General features: G+C 39.8%; 1 protein-coding gene across 2 annotated transcripts in view; it reads right to left on the bottom strand.

The window, feature by feature from the left end:
* LOC128642025 (uncharacterized) overlaps positions 1 to 22990 on the bottom strand; it is a 135691-nt gene that overhangs the window by 5506 nt on the left and 107195 nt on the right. For both annotated transcript variants that reach the window (XM_053694665.1, XM_053694666.1), the window contains exons 9-12: positions 17123 to 17434; positions 13101 to 13457; positions 9555 to 9863; positions 5336 to 5456 (exon numbers count right to left, since the gene is read on the bottom strand). In XM_053694665.1, coding sequence (XP_053550640.1) covers positions 5356 to 5456; positions 9555 to 9863; positions 13101 to 13457; positions 17123 to 17434 — 1079 coding nt within the window. In that variant the 3' untranslated portion in view covers positions 5336 to 5355. The remainder of the gene's footprint in view (positions 1 to 5335; positions 5457 to 9554; positions 9864 to 13100; positions 13458 to 17122; positions 17435 to 22990) is intronic.

The raw sequence follows: 22990 nt of genomic DNA, 5'->3' as shown, positions 1-22990 counted from the left end.
GTTTAAAGGAATTTGAGTGAAAAGGGCTTTTTTCAAATGCATTTTTGTTGTGTGTAATGCAACTTTTTGTTTAGTTCTAACCTGCAAGGTCTTCACTCGCGCTAACTTGACAAGACCAAACTAAATTTCATGTTGTGTTTACTTTCAACTTGTAATTAGTTATATAATTTAAATGTTATAACGAATGTTATTGTAGAAATTCGATTTACATAATCAAATGTTGATAAGAACGAATATTCTTAAAATATATCAATTTGAATGTTTCTATTTCGAAATATTGCATAATTAGAATATTACATTTAAAGAAAGTATTAGAAATACCATTACATTAAACAAATGTTAAAATGTTGTACAAACATTCGTAATTTGAAATGAACGAATGATTGTGTTCAAATTTGTTTCATTTTTCCAAAGTTGAGAAACATTCACTCAACCCCACTTGTAATACAACGTTAGACTTAGCAAGGTCGGGAAATTGTTATTGCGACTCATGGTATTGGTAAGGTCATCACGGCACTTCTAATCTAGCCCTTAAATGGATCATTGGGAACACATTAAAGATGCAAAAAGTATGTCCGTTTTAAGATAAGAATGAATCAGTAGTCAAACCTCAGGCAGCAAAAGAAGATACAAGCAGAGTTTATCCACACAGGCAGTTTTCATTAAAAGGTTTTTCCTATTTTGTAAATTTAGCAACTTACAATTACTGCAATAAAAACATTCTGAAAAACAACTACAAAAAACCCAATAAAAAAAAAACATTTTATTTTAAGTCTTAGCAAATTTGATCAGAGGTGTCAGCCAAGTATCAGTTTTCATTGTTTGTGTAAGTGTGCATATGATTTTATATATATGTTACAGGTAAAGTCAGTAATCCCAGTAATTCTATAATTATCCAAATAAATCTGACATTACCAAAGCGGCTGTGGGTAAAGCCAGATGTAATGTAATTCCCCCATCAAAACTATTTTTTTTGCCTCTGTCTGGGGGTGTTGAAGGGGTGCACCCCGCCGATCCTCTGCCATCAACCCCAAGTGAATGAGGTATACCCCCCTCCTAGGCGGAGGCAAAAAAGATAGTGTAGATGTGTGAATTACAGTGCATCTATGTTTGATGCAGTGACTCGATGCCCTCTGAGAATATTTATCATGTTACATCAGGCGTTACCCACAGCCGCTTGGGTAATGTCAGGTTTACCCGGGTAATGCTAGGATAACCCAATTTCTTACTTTACCTGCAACATATACAACATAAATTATATTGGTTGTTAGTAACATGCCACAGTGATTTATCCTTTGGAAACAAGCACAAAACAGTAATTTAACTCCTTGATTGCCAGTTACACACATCACTGATACCTACAAAAGGGCAGTAATTTAACTTCTTGGCAATGCATACACAAAATAAAGATTTAACCAACTGATTGCCATAGAAATGGAAATCCGTGATTTAGCCATTTGATTGCCTGTTACATATTTTTTTCAGTGAATTAAAGGGACATTAAACACTAAGGGCTAGATTACTGCAGAGCGGGTCGTGATATCAATATTGTTTACAAGCTGAAAGTAAACGTGCACTGCCAAACACAATCTAACTTTGTGCTTGTCTATTTAGTGGAAGGTGCATATGATGTATTTACTGTTTAATGTTCCTTTAATCACTTAATTGACCCATAACACACTTGCAGCAATGAACTAATACACTGGCTTCCAGAAACATATATGGCATATCAAGGTGTTACATTACTTCTGCATAACACACTAACATGCACTCCAGTGATTTAACCCTTGTCTGTCCCCTTACCTGGGTCTGTTGACCAATTCTGTCTCCTATTTTCATTCAAAACCTCCTTATGACAGGTCTACATGCAATTACAGGAGGAAAGTAAGAGGGAGGAGAGAGCTGAACCTGGTGTTGTTGTGAATATGTGGCAGCCAGGTATAAATGATAGACAATTCTGCCACTAAACAAAGCAAATAGGAGTGGGCAGCACTGGAATTCTGGACCTTTCTGAACTGCTGTGAACCCCCCCCCCCCCCATGCACGTATGCATGCATTATAAAACATATATGTATTTGCCTCATTAAAATTCAGATATTTTATATAGTGTATTCTTATTTTGTAAGTGAAAATTTGTCTCATTGGTAAAACTATGACAATATATATTTCTTATAATGATAGTATATAGATATAATCAAACATCTATCTCCTCACCTCACTTAACCCTGTACCCCTCACAGTGCAAATTAAATTGTGGATTCACTGTTAGGGTTAAATCATACCCCCCCGACTGTCCCAATTTTCGCAGGACAGTCCCAATTTTAGGGGTCTGTCTCGCATTGCCCCATGCATTAAAAAAAAAATTCTAATGGGCCCATACTCAGAAGCAGTTGGCTTTGCTCTCCCAGGGTTAGATACCTGTTCAATTCCCTGTGGAAAAGGAATGGTGTGTGGTGTGTGGGTTAGGCAGGAGTAAGAAGGCTGTATACCCTCTGACCTCAGGTAATGGTGACCACTCTAACCTACCTCTGTTAGTGATGATGTCTAACCCCTGGTGATAATACTAGCATGCCTTCAGTTTTATACAATGAGCAGTGCTAGCACCAGGGTAACGAACAGTGGCAGCCACAGACTGCCAGCTAATGTGCTTGCCAACCCCAGGACACCATACAATTAATTACATATACCCATACATGATGTAGTGTGTGTGTGTCTATCTGTATCTATAAGTGTGTGTATCTGTATGTAAAAGTTTATGCTATGTAGTGTGCGTGTTTGTATCTGCATGTATAAGTGTAAGCTATGTAGTATGTGTGTGTGTGTGTATCTGTATGTATAAGTGTATACTATGTGGTGTCTGTATCTGCATGTATAAGTGTATGCTATGTAGTGTGTGTGTGTATCTGCATATATAAGTGTATACTATGTAGTGTCTGTGTATCTGCATGTATAAGTGTATGCTATAGTGTGTGTGTATCTGCATGTATAAGTGTATGCTATGTTGTGTGTGTGTATATCTGCATGTATCAGTGTATGCTATGTTGTGTGTGTAGTGTATGTGTATGTATCTACCTGTATATGTGTAGGCTATGTAGTGTGTTTATCTGCATGTATAAGTGTAAGCTATGTAGTGTGTGTGTATCTGTATGTATAAGTGTGTATCTGCATGTAAAAAGTGTATGCTATGTAGTTTGTGTGTGTGTATCTGCATGTATAAGTGTATGCTATGTAGTGTGTGTGTGTATCTACATGTATAAGTGTATGCTATGTAGTGTGTGTATGTGTATCTGCATGTGTAAGTGTATAAATGTAGTGTGTGTGTATCTGCATGTGTAAGTGTATGCTGTGTAGTGTGTGTGTGTATCTGCATGTGTAAGTGTATACTATGTAGTGTGTGTGTGTATCTGCATGTGTAAGTGTATGCTATGTAGTGTGTGTGTATCTGCATGTATAAGTGTATGCTATGTAGTGTGTGTGTATCTGCCTGTATAAGTGTATGCTATGTAGTGAGTGTGTATCTGCATGTGTAAGTATATGCTATGTAGTGTGTGTGTATCTGCATGTATAAGTGTATGCTATGTAGTGTCTGTGTATCTGCATGTATAAGTGTATGCTATGTAGTGTGTGTGTATCTGCATGTATAAGTGTATACTATGTAGTGTGTGTGTGTATCTGCATGTATAAGTGTATGCTGTGTAGTGTGTGTGTATCTGCATGTGTAAGTGTATACTATGTAGTGTGTGTGTGTGTATCTGCATGTGTAAGTGTATGCTATGTAGTGTGTGTGTATCTGCATGTATAAGTGTATGCTATGTAGTGTGTGTGTATCTGCATGTATAAGTGTAAGCTATGTAGTGTGTGTGTATCTGTATGTATAAGTGTGTATCTGCATGTAAAAAGTGTATGCTATGTAGTTTGTGTGTGTGTGTATCTGCATGTATAAGTGTATGCTATGTAGTGTGTGTGTGTATCTACATGTATAAGTGTATGCTATGTAGTGTGTGTGTATGTGTATCTGCATGTATAAGTGTATGCTATGTTGTGTGTGTATGTGTATGTATCTGCATGTATAAGTGTATGCTATGTAGTGTGTGTGTATCTGCATGTGTAAGTGTATGCTATGTAGTGTGTGTGTGTATCTGCATGTATAAGTGTATATGTAGTGTGTGTGTGTGTATCTGCATGTGTAAGTGTATACTATGTAGTGTGTGTGTATCTGCATGTGTAAGTGTATGCTGTGTAGTGTGTGTGTATCTGCATGTGTAAGTGTATACTATGTAGTGTGTGTGTGTGTATCTGCATGTGTAAGTGTATGCTATGTAGTGTGTGTGTATCTGCATGTATAAGTGTATGCTATGTAGTGTGTGTGTATCTGCCTGTATAAGTGTATGCTATGTAGTGAGTGTGTATCTGCATGTGTAAGTGTATGCTATATAGTGTGTGTGTATCTGCATGTATAAGTGTATGCTATGTAGTGTCTGTGTATCTGCGTGTATAAGTGTATGCTATGTAGTGTGTGTGTGTATCTGCATGTGTAAGTATATGCTATGTAGTGTGTGTGTGTATCTGCATGTATAAGTGTATGCTATGTAGTGTGTGTGTGTATCTGCGTGTATAAGTGTATGCTATGTAGTGTGTGTGTGTATCTGCATGTATAAGTGTATACTATGTAGTGTGTGTGTGTATCTGCATGTATAAGTGTATGCTATGTAGTGAGTGTGTATCTGCATGTGTAAGTGTATGCTATGTAGTGAATGGAGAGAGCAGTTTTAAAGAATCTATTATTAAATGTCCAATTAAGATAAAAATATTTAGCACTGTCTCTGCAAAGGCTAATTAAATACAGAGCTCACATAGTTATACCAGTGGTTTGAACTTGTGTTTGATTTGCTGCTTAAGAGTATTACAAGATATGACTTTATTTAGAATTTTATTTTTATTACTTTGGTCTTATGATTATTTTTAAGCCCCATCCCTGCTCCCCACCACCACTTTTAATTTTTTTTGCTGTTGGGGGGGTGGGGTGTCCCTCTTTTGAATTTTAAAATGTTGGGAGGTATGGTTAAGTGGAGTGTTGTAGTTTGGGCTTAACATCTGATAGGGGGTTGCAGTTTGTACCAGGTGCACTGGATGTTAATGTTAGGGTTACCTTGTGTTGGGGGGATCACAGTTTGGATTAAGTGCAGGGGTGATGTATATTTTTGTGATGGGGCAACGGCTTATAACACTTGACCTATTTAATATGAGTACCAGTGTTATAGGTACGGGTGCATGGTCACAGCAATGAGCCCTCAGATACCTCTAAATAGTAATGGTTTGAGTATGTTACACTTACCTAAGGGCACAACAACTGTATCACTGTCCTGTGGTCTGATGGGTGTTGGCTGCATTAAACATATGAGGTTTGTCCGTCAGAAGAATTTGCTCCTTACCCTCTAACATTAGGTAAAATTTCCCTGTGTGTAAAAAAACAAACTTTCAGTTAATATATACATTTGCAAAAAAAAAATACTTTAAAGCAGGAGTTCCCAATCAAATCCCAATCAAATGCTAAGCATTTCTAACTACAACTCTTGTCCTATGTTGCTTAATCCAGCTCACAACACAGGCTATTAAGTTTTATGCATAATTCCATTATGTTTTTTACAGTGTACATGTAATTCTCTTTTGAAATGTTTATTTTATTGAGCACTATACTGTATGTATGTGTCTTGTATTTGCACAGAGAAAGGTAGGTTATGCCCCTTTGGCCCTGATATTCAAAACCTCTCTGCTCAGGTCAGATCTTCCAGCACTGCAAGATCCCTAGTGAAATCTTCAAAAGGCAGATTTTGCTTTACTTCTTCAAGGGGCGTTCCCTGCATTTCTGTATGTGAAGGTGACACAAGCCCAGTACAATATAGCCCTGCATGACATGACAGTTCTGCTGCATGTTCACTTTTGTGCTTTCTATTTTATATCACTTTACAATTCAGATTACATTTTATTACATTTTAACTTTGCAGGATTGTGATTTTAAAAATTCTAATTATAGAGCAGACTTCATAGCAGCAGGATTTGCTGATTTATTTAATACAAAGGGGAGGAACCTGGAAATCCCAGAGAGATGCCTTCTATAGAAACTAATGAAGCTCTCTAGGATACAAGATTTCACATGGGAGAGAGAAGGTAACTGGAGAACCCCGCCTTGTGACTGATATAAAGGCCCCGTTTGCATCAATTACAAATTGAACTAAAATGTTTTCACTACAATGTAACTTGCTTTTTGTCTATATTTTAGTATTTATTACTTTTCTGTTAGTTAAAATACGTCTATTGTGAATTTTGAGCAAACTTCACCTGTATACAGCTAGCGAGACTAATCAGTGAGACCAGCTTGTTTAAAATGCTTAGAAAATTTCACAATACTTGAGAGAGAGCTTCAGACCTACCCTGGGAACTCCATTGTTCAGCCCAGGGAACTGCATTGTCCCTCCCACTTTCTGAAACTATCAGTTTTAGTTTGCAATGCAGCAAATTCAAGGTGCAATGTAATTTGTGTATATAAACAGAAATATACAAAGCATGATCTTAACTTGTTAAAGTAACAAAGAAGTGTAACATAACTCTCATATCCCACACTGCTGTATTGCACTGGGCTTGTCTCTCCTTCATATATAGAAATGAGAGAGAGATCTGGCAGTGCTGGAGAATTACGCCCTTTGGGGCCGATTTAACATGCTACGAATGCAGCAGTTTCCGCTGCTTCTTAACTTATCCGCAACCTCTGAGGCGGCGGAAAGCAATCATAACTATCTGATACGATCAATATGATTGAAACCTCCTTCTAGCGGCTGATTGGCCGTAAATCTGCAGGGAGTGGCATTGCACAAGCATTTCACTAGAAATGCTTGTGCAATGTTAAATGCAGACAGCGTATGCTGTCGGTATTTAGCGGCGTCCGCCTGCATCTTAATAAATTGGTCCCTTTTTCTTTTGAAAATTCAGTGAGTTCAGCCTTTGTGAAGTCTGATCTGCAATTTCTCTCCAAGCTGGAGAATCTTTGAATATCAGGGCCTTAGTGAGATACACCAATCTCAAATAATGTTCCCTCTAAAAAATTTTAAGTATAGTGGGCAAGAGTTTTCACCTGTACAGTTTGACTACAATGTTTGCACACTTTATTCTTGTAGTGTAGACTAACTTGAAAATATAAAGATAATAATACACATACACCAACTCGCACATAGACATTCAAACTCTCTCACAAACACTCTTACACACACTCTGTCTAGTACACACACATTCTCTCCCAGTCTCTCTCACACACACACACAATCTCACAAACACTCTCACACACACATTCTCTCTAGCACACACACACACTCACACACATTCTCTTCCAGCCTCTCACACACACACAAACAATCTCACACTCTCACACAAATTCTCTCTAGCACACACACTCACACACTTTCTCTCACAATCTCTCACACACACACAATCTCACATTCACACACACACTATCTCTAGCACACACACACAACCAAAGACACACTCTCTCTCAAACTCTCTCTTACACACAGCCTCACACACACAAACACATTATTTCTCACACAAACATATACAATTTATGCTAAACTAAACACACAATCTTAAATGTACATTACTCACACTCCCGGTTTCTCACACACACAGACTCACACACATACACTCACACACAAACACATTATTTTTCACACACACCCCATTTGTTTTACTCTTTAGATCTTCACTACATAACATTAGTTTCCCTTCAGCAAGCATATAATTGCCTGCCCCAATAGCTTTGTATTTTTTAAAAACCTTTTTTTTTTAGACAATTTGGCCAGATGAGCATTTAAGGATCATATAAATATTCATGTGCATTAAGGAAGAACTAGCTTTTTCTTTACATGTTTTAGCAAATCTTTAAACTTTGGCCCCAAACTAAGGGATAGATTTACCAATGTCTGCCTGACATGATACACTGTAGCGTATCATGTCCGACAGACATCGCTGAATGCCGACAGCATACACTGCCAGCATATATCATTGCACAAGCAGTTCACCAGAACTGCTTGTGCAATGCCGCCCCCTGCAGATTCAATAGCATGGGGTGTCAATAAGCCCGATCATATAGGATCGGGCGGATTGAAGACTGCAGCCTTCAGAGCCAGCGGACAAGTCATAACAGCTGTTTTCGAACAAGGGCCATTCAGGCCTTGTTAAATCAACCACTAAGGGGCCAATTTATGACAGTTGCGAGTGGACATGATACAATGTAGCGTATCATGTCCGCCGCACATCGATAAAACAATTTGCCCGTGATAATTAAATTACTGTTACTGCAGTTCAAGTTTTCCTGGAGCCAATTGTTTTCTGTATGCTTACTATATTACTCCCTATGGGGTAAATTTATCATATGTCGGACGGACATGATCTGCTGTAGCGGATCGTGTCCGCCCAACATCGCTAAATGCCGACAGCATACCCTGTTGGCATTTAACACTGCACAAGCATTTCTTGTGAACTGCTTGTGCAATGCAGTCAAGGGGGTGTCAATCAGCCCGATCGTATAGGATTTGGCGGATTGATGTCCGCAGCCTCAGAGAAGGCAGACAAATTATGGAGCAGCGGTCTTTAGACTGCTTTTTCATAACTGCTGTTTCCGGCGAGCCTGAAGGAAACAGGGGCATCAAGCTCCATTCGGAGCTTGATAGTTTGGCCCCTAAAAGTCTATAACAAAGACATTTAAAGCAAGCACACCATAACACTAAATAGAAAATAAATATGCAGCAAAGCTATTTCTTCTGACTAGTTAACTTAATATTGTTAGCATGCACTGGCCTAATCAAGACAAACTTATGTACTTGGTATAGATGGATAGATAATATGTGCTTCTGCATTTTTGGGAGATTTCCATTTATTATTTCATTGTGGATTTAAGGTACCTATATGGTTTGTATCACTATGTTTGGTTCCCCTTATTACTTTTAAAGTACATATAATATCACACAGAAATTCTAATGGATTGGATTGTAAACATTAAAATATTTGTATCATTCCTATTGAAGTAAGTTAGCCCATTCTTAGGGCTCGATTTATTAAAGCCCCTACGGCTGCAAGTTCTCACAAGAACCTGCTTGCCGTATTTAACAAGCGCAGTCATCAAAGGTCATCTAAGGTGGCGAAATTCAATCTCCACGGTCTAGTCCGACCAAGTAGATTGACATCTCCTGCCTGTGTGTGATGGGCTGTGCGCGGGCAGGGGACGGGATTGCACGCGAGAGCAAAATTACGCTAGTGTGCAATGGTAATTTCTGCCGGGGAAATTCGCCCCGCCAGAGGCGAGCTGAGGCATGCAGGAGCGCATATATGCACCCTTGTCCACCTCAGCTTTGATAAATCGAGCCCTTAGTGGTTAGTACAAATTAGTGATGTCCGAGGCATGAAATGGTTTATTGTTGTGAGGTTCTACAGAATCTACGGTTTCCCTTTTATCTTATATTAATGCAATGACAATAAAGGTTCTGTACAAATATAAAATGTTTTACCTCCTCTGCGTAAGACGTTCAGCTCCTTTGGACACTTCAGTATCTTGTGCTCCACCACAGCTTTAAAGTAAATGTCTTTTGATTTCAATAGATCTCTTGTTCTCATGACCTCACATACATGATTTATTGTGCAGCTGCCGTCACCGTTAGATTTATGACTTTGTTTTATGTGGCCATCAACGATCTTATCATTCTTAGGTTTAGACTTAACTCGACTCCATTTTATCACAATGTCTTCTGGGTTGTGGCTGTTGACCTCTAATGTGATGGCTCTGTCAGAAACGGAAATGCTCCTTACCCATAAAATATCTGAGGGATTAGACAAGTGAAATGATCATAATAAAATCCCACATTTGGTGAAGTAAAAAATAAAGCAAATACTCCAGGTATAGAGCTTGGAGTGATTTTAACAGCTCCAAGACTGCTGCACTAAGGGGTCACATGCTATCTGGTGCAGTGCCTGTCACATTTCTGTCCCTATATCAGGCAGTAAGAAAGTCAGGCCCAGCACTTCAGCATCTCTTCTCTACTACCTATAAACAGGCTTAGGAGACAGCACATTACAAGTATGGGAAACACAAGCAGCAGGGAGGCCTGTGGGATATTAATGTATTGGGCTGACAGAGGGGTTGCCGGGCGAGGGATTTAATCTGATGTGGAGAGAGGGAATAGATAGGACAAATAATAGAGCAGAAAGAAAGAAAAGAGGAGGAGGAGAGAGGAAATAGAAGGTGAGATAGAAAGGAGGAAAGAAAGAGACAAGAGGAGGAGGAGAGAGGGAAGAAAAGAGAGAAACCACAGAGGGAAGAGATATTGCAGAGAAGAGAAGAGGAAACAGAGAGAAGAAATGAGGAGAAAAGAAAGGAGAGAAAATCGAAAACACAGAGGGAGAGAAATGGAGGAGATAGGATAGAGAATAGAGGGCATAGACAGTAGTAGTAGGAGAGATGTATGGAGAAAGAAAGGAGAGAAAAGGAACAGAGGGAAGAGAGAGAATGAAGATGGAAGAGAGAAAATGCAGAGGGATAAATAGGTCAGAAGAGATTGCAGGAGAGAGAATGAAGAGAGAAAAGGGAGAGTGGAAATAGATAGGACAAATACAATAGCAGAAAGAAGAGAAGAGGAGGAGAGAGTGAATAGAGGGAGAGAGGGAGAGGAGGAAAGAGAGAGAGACAGAAGAGAGGAGTAGGAGAAAGGGAAGAAAAGAGAGAAAACACAGAAGGAGAGAAATGGAAGAGGTAGGAGAGAGAAGAGATGGCAGAGACAGAAGTGAGTAGGAGTAGAGAAAGACACAAGGAGAAAGAGGGAAGGAAGAAGGAACAGGATAGAGAGGAAGAGAAGAGAGGACTAGTATGAGGGAAAAGAGAAGACACAGGGGCCGATTTATCAATGTCTGTCTTACATGATCCGCTGTAGCGTATCATGTCCGACAGACATCGCTGAATGCCTTGTGCAATGCCGCCCCCTGCAGATTTGCGGCCGCTAGCAGGGGGTATCAATCAGCCCGATTGTATAGGATCGGGCGGATTGCAAACCGCAGCCTCAGAGGCAGCGGACCAGTTATGGAGCAGCGGTCTTTAGACCACTGCTTGATAACTGCTGTTTCCGGCGGCAGAAACAGGGGCATCAAGCTCCATTCGGAGCTTGATAATTTGGTCACATAATGGGAGAAAGATGAGATGTGACAGACAAGAGAGAAAGAGAAGAGGGTCCGTTAGCAGTGCAAACATATAAAGTAGCCGTTCATTCACACAAATGAAATCTGACAAATTTAAATGTTGAGATTATAACATCTTTCTAACTCTCCTGCTTGGTGATTAATGAAAACTGGAACAAACTATAAATACACTGAACAGTACTCTTTATTAAGAGATAATATGTATTCCCAATACTCTTTCTCAGTGCTTCAATACACAGCTTAGTTTACTTTGAGCATGGACTGTTTTGATTTTTTTCCCAACCTATAAAACTAAAGTAATTTATACACATGCACATATAATTATATAAACAGTAAAATAATCATCTCTCAAAAATACTTTATACAAAAAAATATCTAATCTATATTTTACTATATATTTGTAGATGTGTTTTATTTGCTAGAATGTTGTTTCTTGCTCTTGAAAATACAAAAATCAGTCATAACTGTTTAATGTTTCGATAAATGGACTGTATCTCATTGAGCATCCTCATTTATTTTACTATCACTCAACCACGCAAATCAAAGTAAAGATTGGGAGCCACTTTCCCACAGCAGCTCCTATACTTAGCGTCGTCATAGCTGCTCACGTACGTCTTCCCCTCCCTGCTCTAGTAAATTTTATTTACCATGGACTTGTAATATCAATTTGCACACTAATCCTGCCCTGTCAACAGCGCACCACTTGTAATCTAGGCCATTATATCTTGCTCTTTGAGGGTGTTCCTGGGTAGTCCCATATGGATACAGCACTAGTGTGCTCTCCAGTAACTGAAAAACTAAGAGACAGCAAAAAACAAGAAACGCTGCCTTCTTAATGGCTTTTTGGAAACACAGAGATGAGTGGTCTGCAACACAAGGAGGACAAATGGTTTGTCTGACTTGTGCAAAGAAAACATTACACAGCAGATACCTTAGAGCACGGGTGTCAAACACAAGGCCCGCGGGCCGAATCCGGGCCACCAGACCTCGTCATGTGGCCCGTGTAGCCGCCGCCGGCCGCCAGCCTTCACCTTTTATTCTCGCTTTTTTTTTTTTTTGACACAAGAAAGCCGCCTCTTCAGCGCATGCGCGGCAGCCTACAAGCCAGAGAACGTCTGCCCTCTAGCGGCGCCGGCCGCTCTACACAGGAAACCTCCACTTGTTTTTATATTGAGCGCATGCCATCCTGTGATGTGACAGATCCAACGGCTGCCTGAACCCCCTGAACCCTTCTCTTCTGTACTGTAAGTACATATGATGTATGTGGGGGGGAGGGGGGGTCTGCTTATTAGGGGGCGTCTGCTTATTATTCTGCTTAAAAGTCTGAGCGGTAAACTGGGTCTGCTTATTAGGGGTGGTCTGCTTATTATTTTGCTTAAAAGTCTGAGCGGTAAACTTTGGATATACTGACCACTTCCGTGTCACTTTACAGTGGTATAGGGACCATAAACTACAATCAAATAACCCAAAAATGTCCAAGCCATCTAGTCAGAAACGTTAAAAAAAAGTTAATGCCTTGTGTTTGCCATATGTGTAATAAACAGTGTTTGGCAATATTTGTATGTTTATTACTGTTAATTACTGTCTGTTACCAAAAATCAATTTTCAAATAAATTGTACAATTATTGTACATTTGAATATCTACTTGCCATTATTCTGACTATGTTTCTGCTTTCAGAGCTAGTTATTACTTACATTATTACAAAAAACAGTAATAATTGAATGCAGTGACAATAATTTATGATAATAAAGAGTGGACACATAATCCTACAGATACAACCGGCCCTTTGAGGGTGACAAAACTGCTGATGCGGCCCCCGATGAATTTGAGTTTGACACCCCTGCCTTAGAGCATCAGCTAAACTCACCTTTTACAATGAGTGGTCCTGTGCTTCTCTCCAGGGGTCCCTCTAGACTTGGATGTCCCAACTGACAGATAAATTCTGCTCCCTGCTCTGTCTGCAATGACACAGTGACAATAATCAGACTGGCTGTGCAGGTGAACGTGTTATCTGCTTCTCTGGTCTCTTCCAGCTCAGGGATCTTGTATTGGTCACCATGAGACAAAGGGAATAATTCCTGGTTTCCTGCTTCCTTTTTTAACCATTTCACATCCAGAGCATTAGGGAAATACCCAGAGATTTTACACTGCAGCTTTGCTTCATTAAGATGTAGGAAATAATGTGGTTTTGTTATTTCTGTCACTTGTGGGCGCCAAGGAAAGTCTGTAACACAAGATTAATATAATTTAAGCAATTGATTAGATCAGATGGAAGGAAGTCAGCATATCATGTTTATAAATACAGAATAACTAAAGAATAGGATACTTACCACTGAAGCAATATATTATATATGTCACTATATTCCCAGGGCTCTATAAGTTCCCTTTACCAGCTGGCTAACAGTACGTGACTGCTGCTAGTGCTCATCTGAAGGTGTGAGAACTTTATTTATTGTTCTCTCAACTACAGTTTCCTTTCTAAATAAGACAAGGATGAGGACTAGTGAGTGCGTTAGTGTATGATTGGCTTCATAACAGACACTCACTAATAAGTCTCCAAAGAACTCTTCTTGATTACTAATTGTATTATTGTCTTTCTCTATATTGTGCACAGCAGCAAATGATCACTGGAGTCCCCTACATGAAACCAGTTACACACTGGGGTTAATTTAGTTGTGCTTTATACCCCACCTCAGTTACACACTGGGGTTAATTTAGTTGTGCTTTATACCCCACCTCAGTTACACACTGGGGTTAATTTAGTTGTGCTTTATACCCCACCTCAGTTACACACTGGGGTTAATTTAGTTGTGCTTTATACCCCACCTCAGTTACACACTGGGGTTAATTTAGTTGTGCTTTATACCCACCTCAGTTACACACTGGGGTTAATTTAGTTGTGCTTTATACCCCACCTCAGTTACACACTGGGGTTAATTTAGTTGTGCTTTATACCCCACCTCAGTTACACACTGGGGTTAATTTAGTTGTGCTTTATACCCCACCTCAGTTACACACTGGGGTTAATTTAGTTGTGCTTTATACCCCACCTCAGTTACACACTGGGGTTAATTTAGTTGTGCTTTATACCCACCTCAGTTACACACTGGGGTTAATTTAGTTGTGCTTTATACCCCACCTCAGTTACACACTGGGGTTAATTTAGTTGTGCTTTATACCCCACCTCAGTTACACACTGGGGTTAATTTAGTTGTGCTTTATACCCCACCTCAGTTACACACTGGGGTTAATTTAGTTGTGCTTTATACCCCACCTCAGTTACACACTGGGGTTAATTTAGTTGTGCTTTATACCCCACCTCAGTTACACACTGGGGTTAATTTAGTTGTGCTTTATACCCCACCTCAGTTACACACTGGGGTTAATTTAGTTGTGCTTTATACCCCACCTCAGTTACACACTGTGGTTAATTTAGTTGTGCTTTATACCCACCTCAGTTACACACTGGGGTTAATTTAGTTGTGCTTTATACCCCACCTCAGTTACACACTGGGGTTAATTTAGTTGTGCTTTATACCCCACCTCAGTTACACACTGGGGTTAATTTAGTTGTGCTTTATACCCCACCTCAGTTACACACTGGGGTTAATTTAGTTGTGCTTTATACCCCACCTCAGTTACACACTGGGGTTAATTTAGTTGTGCTTTATACCCCACCTCAGTTACACACTGGGGTTAATTTAGTTGTGCTTTATACCCCACCTCAGTTACACACTGGGGTTAATTTAGTTGTGCTTTATACCCCACCTCAGTTACACACTGGGGTTAATTTAGTTGTGCTTTATACCCCACCTCAGTTACACACTGGGGTTAATTTAGTTGTGCTTTATACCCCACCTCAGTTACACACTGGGGTTAATTTAGTTGTGCTTTATACCCCACCTCAGTTACACACTGGGGTTAATTTAGTTGTGCTTTATACCCCACCTCAGTTACACACTGGGGTTAATTTAGTTGTGCTTTATACCCCACCTCAGTTACACACTGGGGTTAATTTAGTTGTGCTTTATACCCACCTCAGTTACACACTGGGGTTAATTTAGTTGTGCTTTATACCCCACCTCAGTTACACACTGGGGTTAATTTAGTTGTGCTTTATACCCCACCTCAGTTACACACTGGGGTTAATTTAGTTGTGCTTTATACCCCACCTCAGTTACACACTGGGGTTAATTTAGTTGTGCTTTATACCCCACCTCAGTTACACACTGGGGTTAATTTAGTTGTGCTTTATACCCCACCTCAGTTACACACTGGGGTTAATTTAGTTGTGCTTTATACCCCACCTCAGTTACACACTGGGGTTAATTTAGTTGTGCTTTATACCCCACCTCAGTTACACACTGGGGTTAATTTAGTTGTGCTTTATACCCCACCTCAGTTACACACTGGGGTTAATTTAGTTGTGCTTTATACCCCACCTCAGTTACACACTGGGGTTAATTTAGTTGTGCTTTATACCCCACCTCAGTTACACACTGGGGTTAATTTAGTTGTGCTTTATACCCCACCTCAGTTACACACTGGGGTTAATTTAGTTGTGCTTTATACCCCACCTCAGTTACACACTGGGGTTAATTTAGTTGTGCTTTATACCCCACCTCAGTTACACACTGGGGTTAATTTAGTTGTGCTTTATACCCCACCTCAGTTACACACTGGGGTTAATTTAGTTGTGCTTTATACCCCACCTCAGTTACACACTGGGGTTAATTTAGTTGTGCTTTATACCCCACCTCAGTTACACACTGGGGTTAATTTAGTTGTGCTTTATACCCCACCTCAGTTACACACTGGGGTTAATTTAGTTGTGCTTTATACCCACCTCAGTTACACACTGGGGTTAATTTAGTTGTGCTTTATACCCCACCTCAGTTACACACTGGGGTTAATTTAGTTGTGCTTTATACCCCACCTCAGTTACACACTGGGGTTAATTTAGTTGTGCTTTATACCCCACCTCAGTTACACACTGGGGTTAATTTAGTTGTGCTTTATACCCCACCTCAGTTACACACTGGGGTTAATTTAGTTGTGCTTTATACCCCACCTCAGTTACACACTGGGGTTAATTTAGTTGTGCTTTATACCCCACCTCAGTTACACACTGGGGTTAATTTAGTTGTGCTTTATACCCCACCTCAGTTACATACTTTCCTTACCTGGACTCTAGGATTAAGGGGCCAATTTATCAATTTATCAAGCCCCTGAAGGCTCGCCGGAAACAGAAGTTATGAAGCAGTTGCTAAAGACCGCTGCTTCATAACTTGTCCACCTGCTCTGAGGCCGCGGACAGAAATCAACCTGATCGAATACGATTGGGTTGATTGACACCCCCTGCTAGTGGTCAATCTGCAGGGGGCGGCATTGCACCAGCAGTTCACAAGAACTGCTGGTGCAATGATAAATGCAGACATCGTATCATGTCTGCTCGCACATTAATAAATATACCCCTAAGTCTTGTCACAGTCCCTATGTTAGTCTTCCTGAACAAGACAGCTCATCCCAGGAGAAATATGTTTACATATATATCTCTCTCACACATTTACTGTCTAAGCAGCCCTTGGCTACCATAGTGGTACTGTATACAAGACCATACTAATGTCACAACTGGTCCTCTTCTTTTCTCTCCTATTGCAAAACTATCAGGTGATCATTATTCTAAGTAGTTGTTTAAAAAACTTCTATGATAGAAAAGCGAGATTTGTAAACACTTCACCATGAATCCTACAAGATCAGTAAAATGAGATATCAAACATTATACACACAATTCTGTTTGTGATCTACAAATAACTATTACTACTACTAATAATAATATATCAGCTAGTGACACATCTGGATGAGCAAGAAGTAAGTCTATCCTGTTACCTGCATCTCTTGTAGACAGCTCCCTCTTCTCAGGCTTATCCGTGGATTCATGTTCCCAGGTCACCTGCACTCTGAATCCTGGTTCATTAAAAAGATCCTCTGGGATTTTACTTTCACTTTTTACATTATAGGTCTGGTTTTCATTAACTGTAATTGTATCTTTACTAGTGCTAAGTTCATTGTAATGTCCAACTCCACAGCTCCATCTAATTTGGATATCTTTAGGGTAAAACTTGCTCAGATTCACAGAGCACAGCACCTCTCCTGGTGCACAGAGGGTTAATTTTATGGGCTCCAATATCTCCGGCTTTTCTATAAAGATAAAATAGTAAGATCTGATATATTATATGGTATTACTGATAAAAGCAGCTCAGTACCAACATTAATTTTACTGAGGATTAAGGTGGGGCAACAAAATTAAGAAATATTATTTTTCGATAAGTATTACAGGGGTCCCTTTATTTTAAGGGGCCCTAATGTACTACAGAGGACCTTTGGTGTCAGGGGATGTTTGCATTGGGTGGATTTTTTAGGGGACCCTTGGGTTCTAGGTTATAGTAAAATTAGGGGTGGTTGTGTTAGATGCAGAAAATAACTGATTTTAAGGAAAATAGATAGCTGTTAATGGGTTGGGGACAGCTGCAATTAATGAGACCTCAGATAACAGTTGCTGTTAGTAAGGTCAGATATAATAGAGAATGGGAATCAGTTGCAACAGGGATTAATAAAGTTGGATGAAACCTGGAATTGATGGGGAGATCTGGTGAGTACCATCTTACCTGGGGGAAGTTGCAGTTAGCGTTCATAGTGGTCACAGAGCACAGGAAGTATGGGTATCAGGGCAGTGGTTGCAGGGAGCAGGTGATCACCTTACCCAACCAAAATGAAGAAACTACAGGTACTCATATAACATAGATACAAGTGTTAAATTATTTTAACATATTATTTATGACTGATCCTTTTGTGCTGTGATTGAGACTGCCTTGCAGCTAATGTAATCACTTTACATCCGATCAAGATTAGGGGTGGGCAAAAGTGTTTATATTTGAAAGTTAGAATGAATGTTATTGTAGAAATTCGATTTACATAATCAAATGTTGATGACAAATATTCTTAAAAATTCTATAATTTAATATTATTTACAATTTTCGAGTGTCACTTTTGACTTTAAATGTTCATAATTAGATTGAATGTCCACATTCAAAATTTCGAATGTAACATTCAATTTAGCAAATACTATTCAGAAGTTCAATAGTTCATGTGGTAGGGAATTTAGTAAATTGATACATAGGGGCCTATTTATTATACTGCAATATTGCGGATCATGTCCGCTGCAGATCGATAAATGCCCACAGCGTATGCTGTCGGCATTTATCATTGCACCAGCAGTTCTTGTGAACTACTGGTGCAATGCCGCACCCTGCAGATTCGCGGCTGTTAGCAGGGGGTGTCAATCAACCCGATCATATTGGATCGGGTTGATTTCTGGTGAGTTCTGTCCAGCCTCCTCAGAGCAGGCGGACAGGTTATGGAGCAGCGGTATTTAGACCGCTGCTTTATAACTGGTGTTTCTGGCGCTCGCCAGAAACACGGCCCTTCAAGCTCCATACGGAGCTTGATAAATGGGCCCCATTGTAGATACAAATATATCAATTCGAATGTTTCTATTTCGAATATTGCATAATTCGAATATTACATTTATAATGAAAGTCAACTTGAGTATATCGCTATATATGGTTATATAAATCATTTAAACATAAGTGAACTTTCATTCATTGTTTATTTTTTTTATTTAATTTTTAACACTACTTCTTCACCTTTAAATCCGCCAGACTTGTTCGCCATTCCTCCACACAAATTAAAAAAATATATATTTTGCTGTGACGAATAACGATATTGTAAACTCATTGGTCCCCCATGGGCATCTAACACCATTCTATCTACGCCCCCATTTTGAAATGCACATGCGGCTATCCTAGAAGTTCATCCATGATCCCATGCGCATTCATGATAGCCGCATGCGCATTTAAATGCTAAAGTGAAATCCCTTATAGTAACGTAGCTGCATTGAAACAGAATCACCAGAAACATTAAGAATATTACCGCAATAGGAATCAGCGAGTATGTAATGAAATCGCATATTCAATGCTCTTTTTATAATGTAATAACATGATATTTATTTGGATTATTGATTGCTTGTTAAGAGGCTGTGGGAAATGCACTGCTTACAAACAGCTAATACAATCTCTGCACTGATACTAAACAATGAATCAAGTGATTCAATGGGGCCTATTTATGAAGCTATCAACCTCAAATATCCCGGAATTCCGCAGCATAATTGTTGCAAGATTGATCTGATGTTGCAAGATTGATCGCTAAAAACTACATTAAGCTATTAACCCCTAAACCTAACAAACCCCTAACTTTACATTAAAATTACAACATCCCTATCTTAAAATAAATTTAAACTTACCTGTAGAATTAAAATAAAATAATTTTAAAATATAAATTAACCTACCCTAACTATTATACTACAATTAAATTAAACTACCAATTAAATAAAATAAATGTTATATTAAAAAAACCTAACACTACTAAAATTATTAAAATATACAATTAAAAATTATTAAAAATTACTAAATTACCCCCCCAAAAAAACGCTGTTTCATAAAATAAAAAACACTAAATTATGAAAAATTAAAAAATAATTATCACAATTTTATATATTTACACCTAATCTAATAGCCCTATCAAAATAAAAAGCCCCCCCCCCAAAATAAAAAAAACCCTAGCCTACAATAAACTGCCAATGGCCCTTAAAAGAGCCTTTTGTGGGGCATTGCCCGAAAGATACCAGCTCTTTTACCTGTAAAAAAATACAAACACCCCACAAACAGTAAAACCCATCACCCACCCCACCCCCAAATAAAAAGCTATCTAAAATAACCTAAGCTAACCATTGCCCTGAAAAGAGCATTTGGATGGGCATTGCCCTTAAAAGGGCATTTAGCTCTTTTGCCTTGCCCTTAAAAGGGCATTCAGCTCTTTTATGAATCGCCCAAACCCTAAGCTTAAATAAAAACCCACCAAAAAAACCTTAAAAAAACCTAACACTAACCCCCGACAATCCACTTAGTTATTGAAGTCCCCGCTTGAAGGATCCATCCAGCCGACAAAGTCCTCATCCAAGCGGCAAGAAGTCCTCATCCAAGCGGCAAGAAGTCCTCATCCAAGCGGCAAGCAAGAAGTCCTCATCCAAGATGCAAGAAGTCCTCATCCAAGCGGCAAGAAGTCCTCATCCAAGCAGCAAGAAGTCTTCATCCAAGTGGCAAGAAGTCATCATCCAGGAGGCCAGAAGTCTTTATCCAGACTGCATCTTCTATCTTAATCCATCCGGCACGGCTGAAAGATTTAAATCAGCAAATAGGAATTAGAGCTGCTCAAATCCTATAGGCTGATTGGATTGAGCTCTCATCCTATTGGCTGACGCAATTAGCCAATAGGATTGAGCTCTCATCCTATTGGCTGATCCAATCAGCCAATAGGATTATAGCTCAATCCTATTGGCTGATTGAATAGGATTTTAGCAGCTTTAATTCCTATTGGCTGATTGAAATCTTTTAGCCAATAGGAATACAAGGGACACCATTTTTGATGGCGTCACTTGCATTGACCATTCAGTTTATGGCAGCGACCATATAAAGAGGTCGCCTGGATGATGAGTTCTTGCCGCTTGGATGAAGACTTCTTGCTGCTTGGATGAGGACTTTGCCGGCTGGATGGATCCTTTAAGCGAGGACTTCAATAACTGTAAGTGGATCGTCGGGGGTTAGTGTTATTTTTTTATTTCTTTTTTTTAAATTGTTTTATTGAAAATTTTGCATAATTAAACACAATCATCGGACTCAAGTATATACAAAAAGTCTATCAATGAAAAAGGAGATTACCATATATAGGTGTATACAAAGGGGCCCATTTATCATGCTCCGAATGGAGCTTGTGGGCCCGTGTTTCTGGCGAGTCTTCAGAACCGCCAGAAACACCAGTTATGAAGCAGCGTTCTAAAGTCCGCTGCTTCATAACCCTGTCCGCCTGCTCTGATGAGGCGGACAGGAATCACCGGAATTCAACCTGAGTACGTTCGGGTTGATTGACACCCCTTGCTGGCGGCCGAGTGGCCACAAGTCTGCAGGGGCGGCATTGCACCAGCAGCTCTTGTGAGCTGCTGGTGCAATGCTGAATACGGAGAGCGTATTGCTCTCCGCATTCAGCGAGGTCTTGCGGACCTGATCCGCACTGTTGGATCAGGTTCGCAAGACCTTTGATAAATAGGCCCCAAAATCTCAGGATATTAACACATTTGCATAGATACTTTTCATGGTATCAGAGCGATTATCAGACACAGATGGTATGTCACATTATCAGCAGAATTCGGTAATACATCCAAAATAAGCATATCTATTATGAACCTTGATGGTATGAAACATAATTACATGGTACATTCTTGTTTTATGTAGCAGCCAGACTGATGAGTGTCAATTTGCAGATCATAGGGAGTAAGATATAGTACAGACAAGGGAAAAAGGTAGGGAGAAGGAGGAAGTAAAGAAGTAAAGAGGAGGGAAGAGAGAGGGAGTGGGGGTATAATAAAAAAAAAAGGGGGGGAATATTAAGTATAAGGAATCTCCTTATTTATGGAGCCAGGCATCCCATATTAGCCAGTAGGTGTTCATTTGATCAATCGAATTATAAAAGTGTCTCTCCATGCTTGCCATGTAATTTACTATCCTATTAATTTCTGAAAGGCTTGGGGGTTCAGGGGATTTCCAGGCCCGAGCGATGCACAACTTAGTTGCCGTGAATATATATATCAGCAGTCTCCTCGATATCTGTGGCGTATCCTTTATCATTATGTGCAGTAAACCGCTGGCAGGTGATATCGCAGCCGCCAGTTTTAGGGAGTTGCACATACTCTGATCTCCCTCCATAATGAGGATAGTTTCAGGCATTCCCACCAGATGTGGAGATCAGTGCCCACAGCTCCACAGCCTCTCTAAGACAAGGGCAAGGTCTCGGGGTACATTTTAGTAAGTGTGGCTGGGGTTCTATGCCACTTCAGAAGTACTTTGATATATACTTCCAGCATGGTGACACAATGTATGGTCTTTTTAGTGAGTGAGATAGCCTTGTCCCAGTCTTGGTCAGAGAAATTTATATCTATCATCCTAATCAATGCCTTATGTTGCCACGGAACACCCTGGGTAAGGTCCGACAAGAGCAAATTATAGTGTATTGTAAGGGGTTTAAGGTCTTTAGATCCGCTACTCCATCTGATCTCCCATGGAGTAGGTCTCCTAATAGAGGAGGTGAGAAATCCCCAGGTCTTAAAAAAACTAAGGAATAGTAGGGATGCAAAAGGAAACCAGGGTGGGGTTGGGTCAAACCTGGCATTTACCAAGGTAAGGTAGAGAGTTTGGTTTTGATTAAAAAAACCTCTAAAGTTGAGTATCCCTTCTGTATCCAGTCATCCAAATTGATATTCTTAAGATCCCGAAATAACCCTGCTGTGCGATGTACTGGCGAGGGATGGGGGGCAATCAACAGTCGGTTCCTCAGGGATTCCCATATTAAAAGTTTATGTTGTACATTATGCAGGTAGGGTTTAAGTTTCCTACCATTAGGGACTCAAATTAAATATGATTGTCCCAGATCTTCCACTACCACCGAGGCCTCCAGGAGATACCAGCCCGGTCTATCCTCTTTAATGCCACATGCGGTGACATGGGAAAGCCTTGCTGCCTCATAGTAGGTAAATATGTTAGGTGCAGCTATCCCCCCACGGGGAAATGATCTTTGCAGCGTATTATA

This window comes from Bombina bombina, chromosome 11 (genome assembly GCF_027579735.1).
Source record: "Bombina bombina isolate aBomBom1 chromosome 11, aBomBom1.pri, whole genome shotgun sequence".
Classification (NCBI taxonomy): Eukaryota; Metazoa; Chordata; class Amphibia; order Anura; family Bombinatoridae; genus Bombina; species Bombina bombina.
The sequence above is the reverse complement of the archived record's forward strand: the minus strand, read 5'-3'. Positions and strand labels throughout refer to the sequence as shown.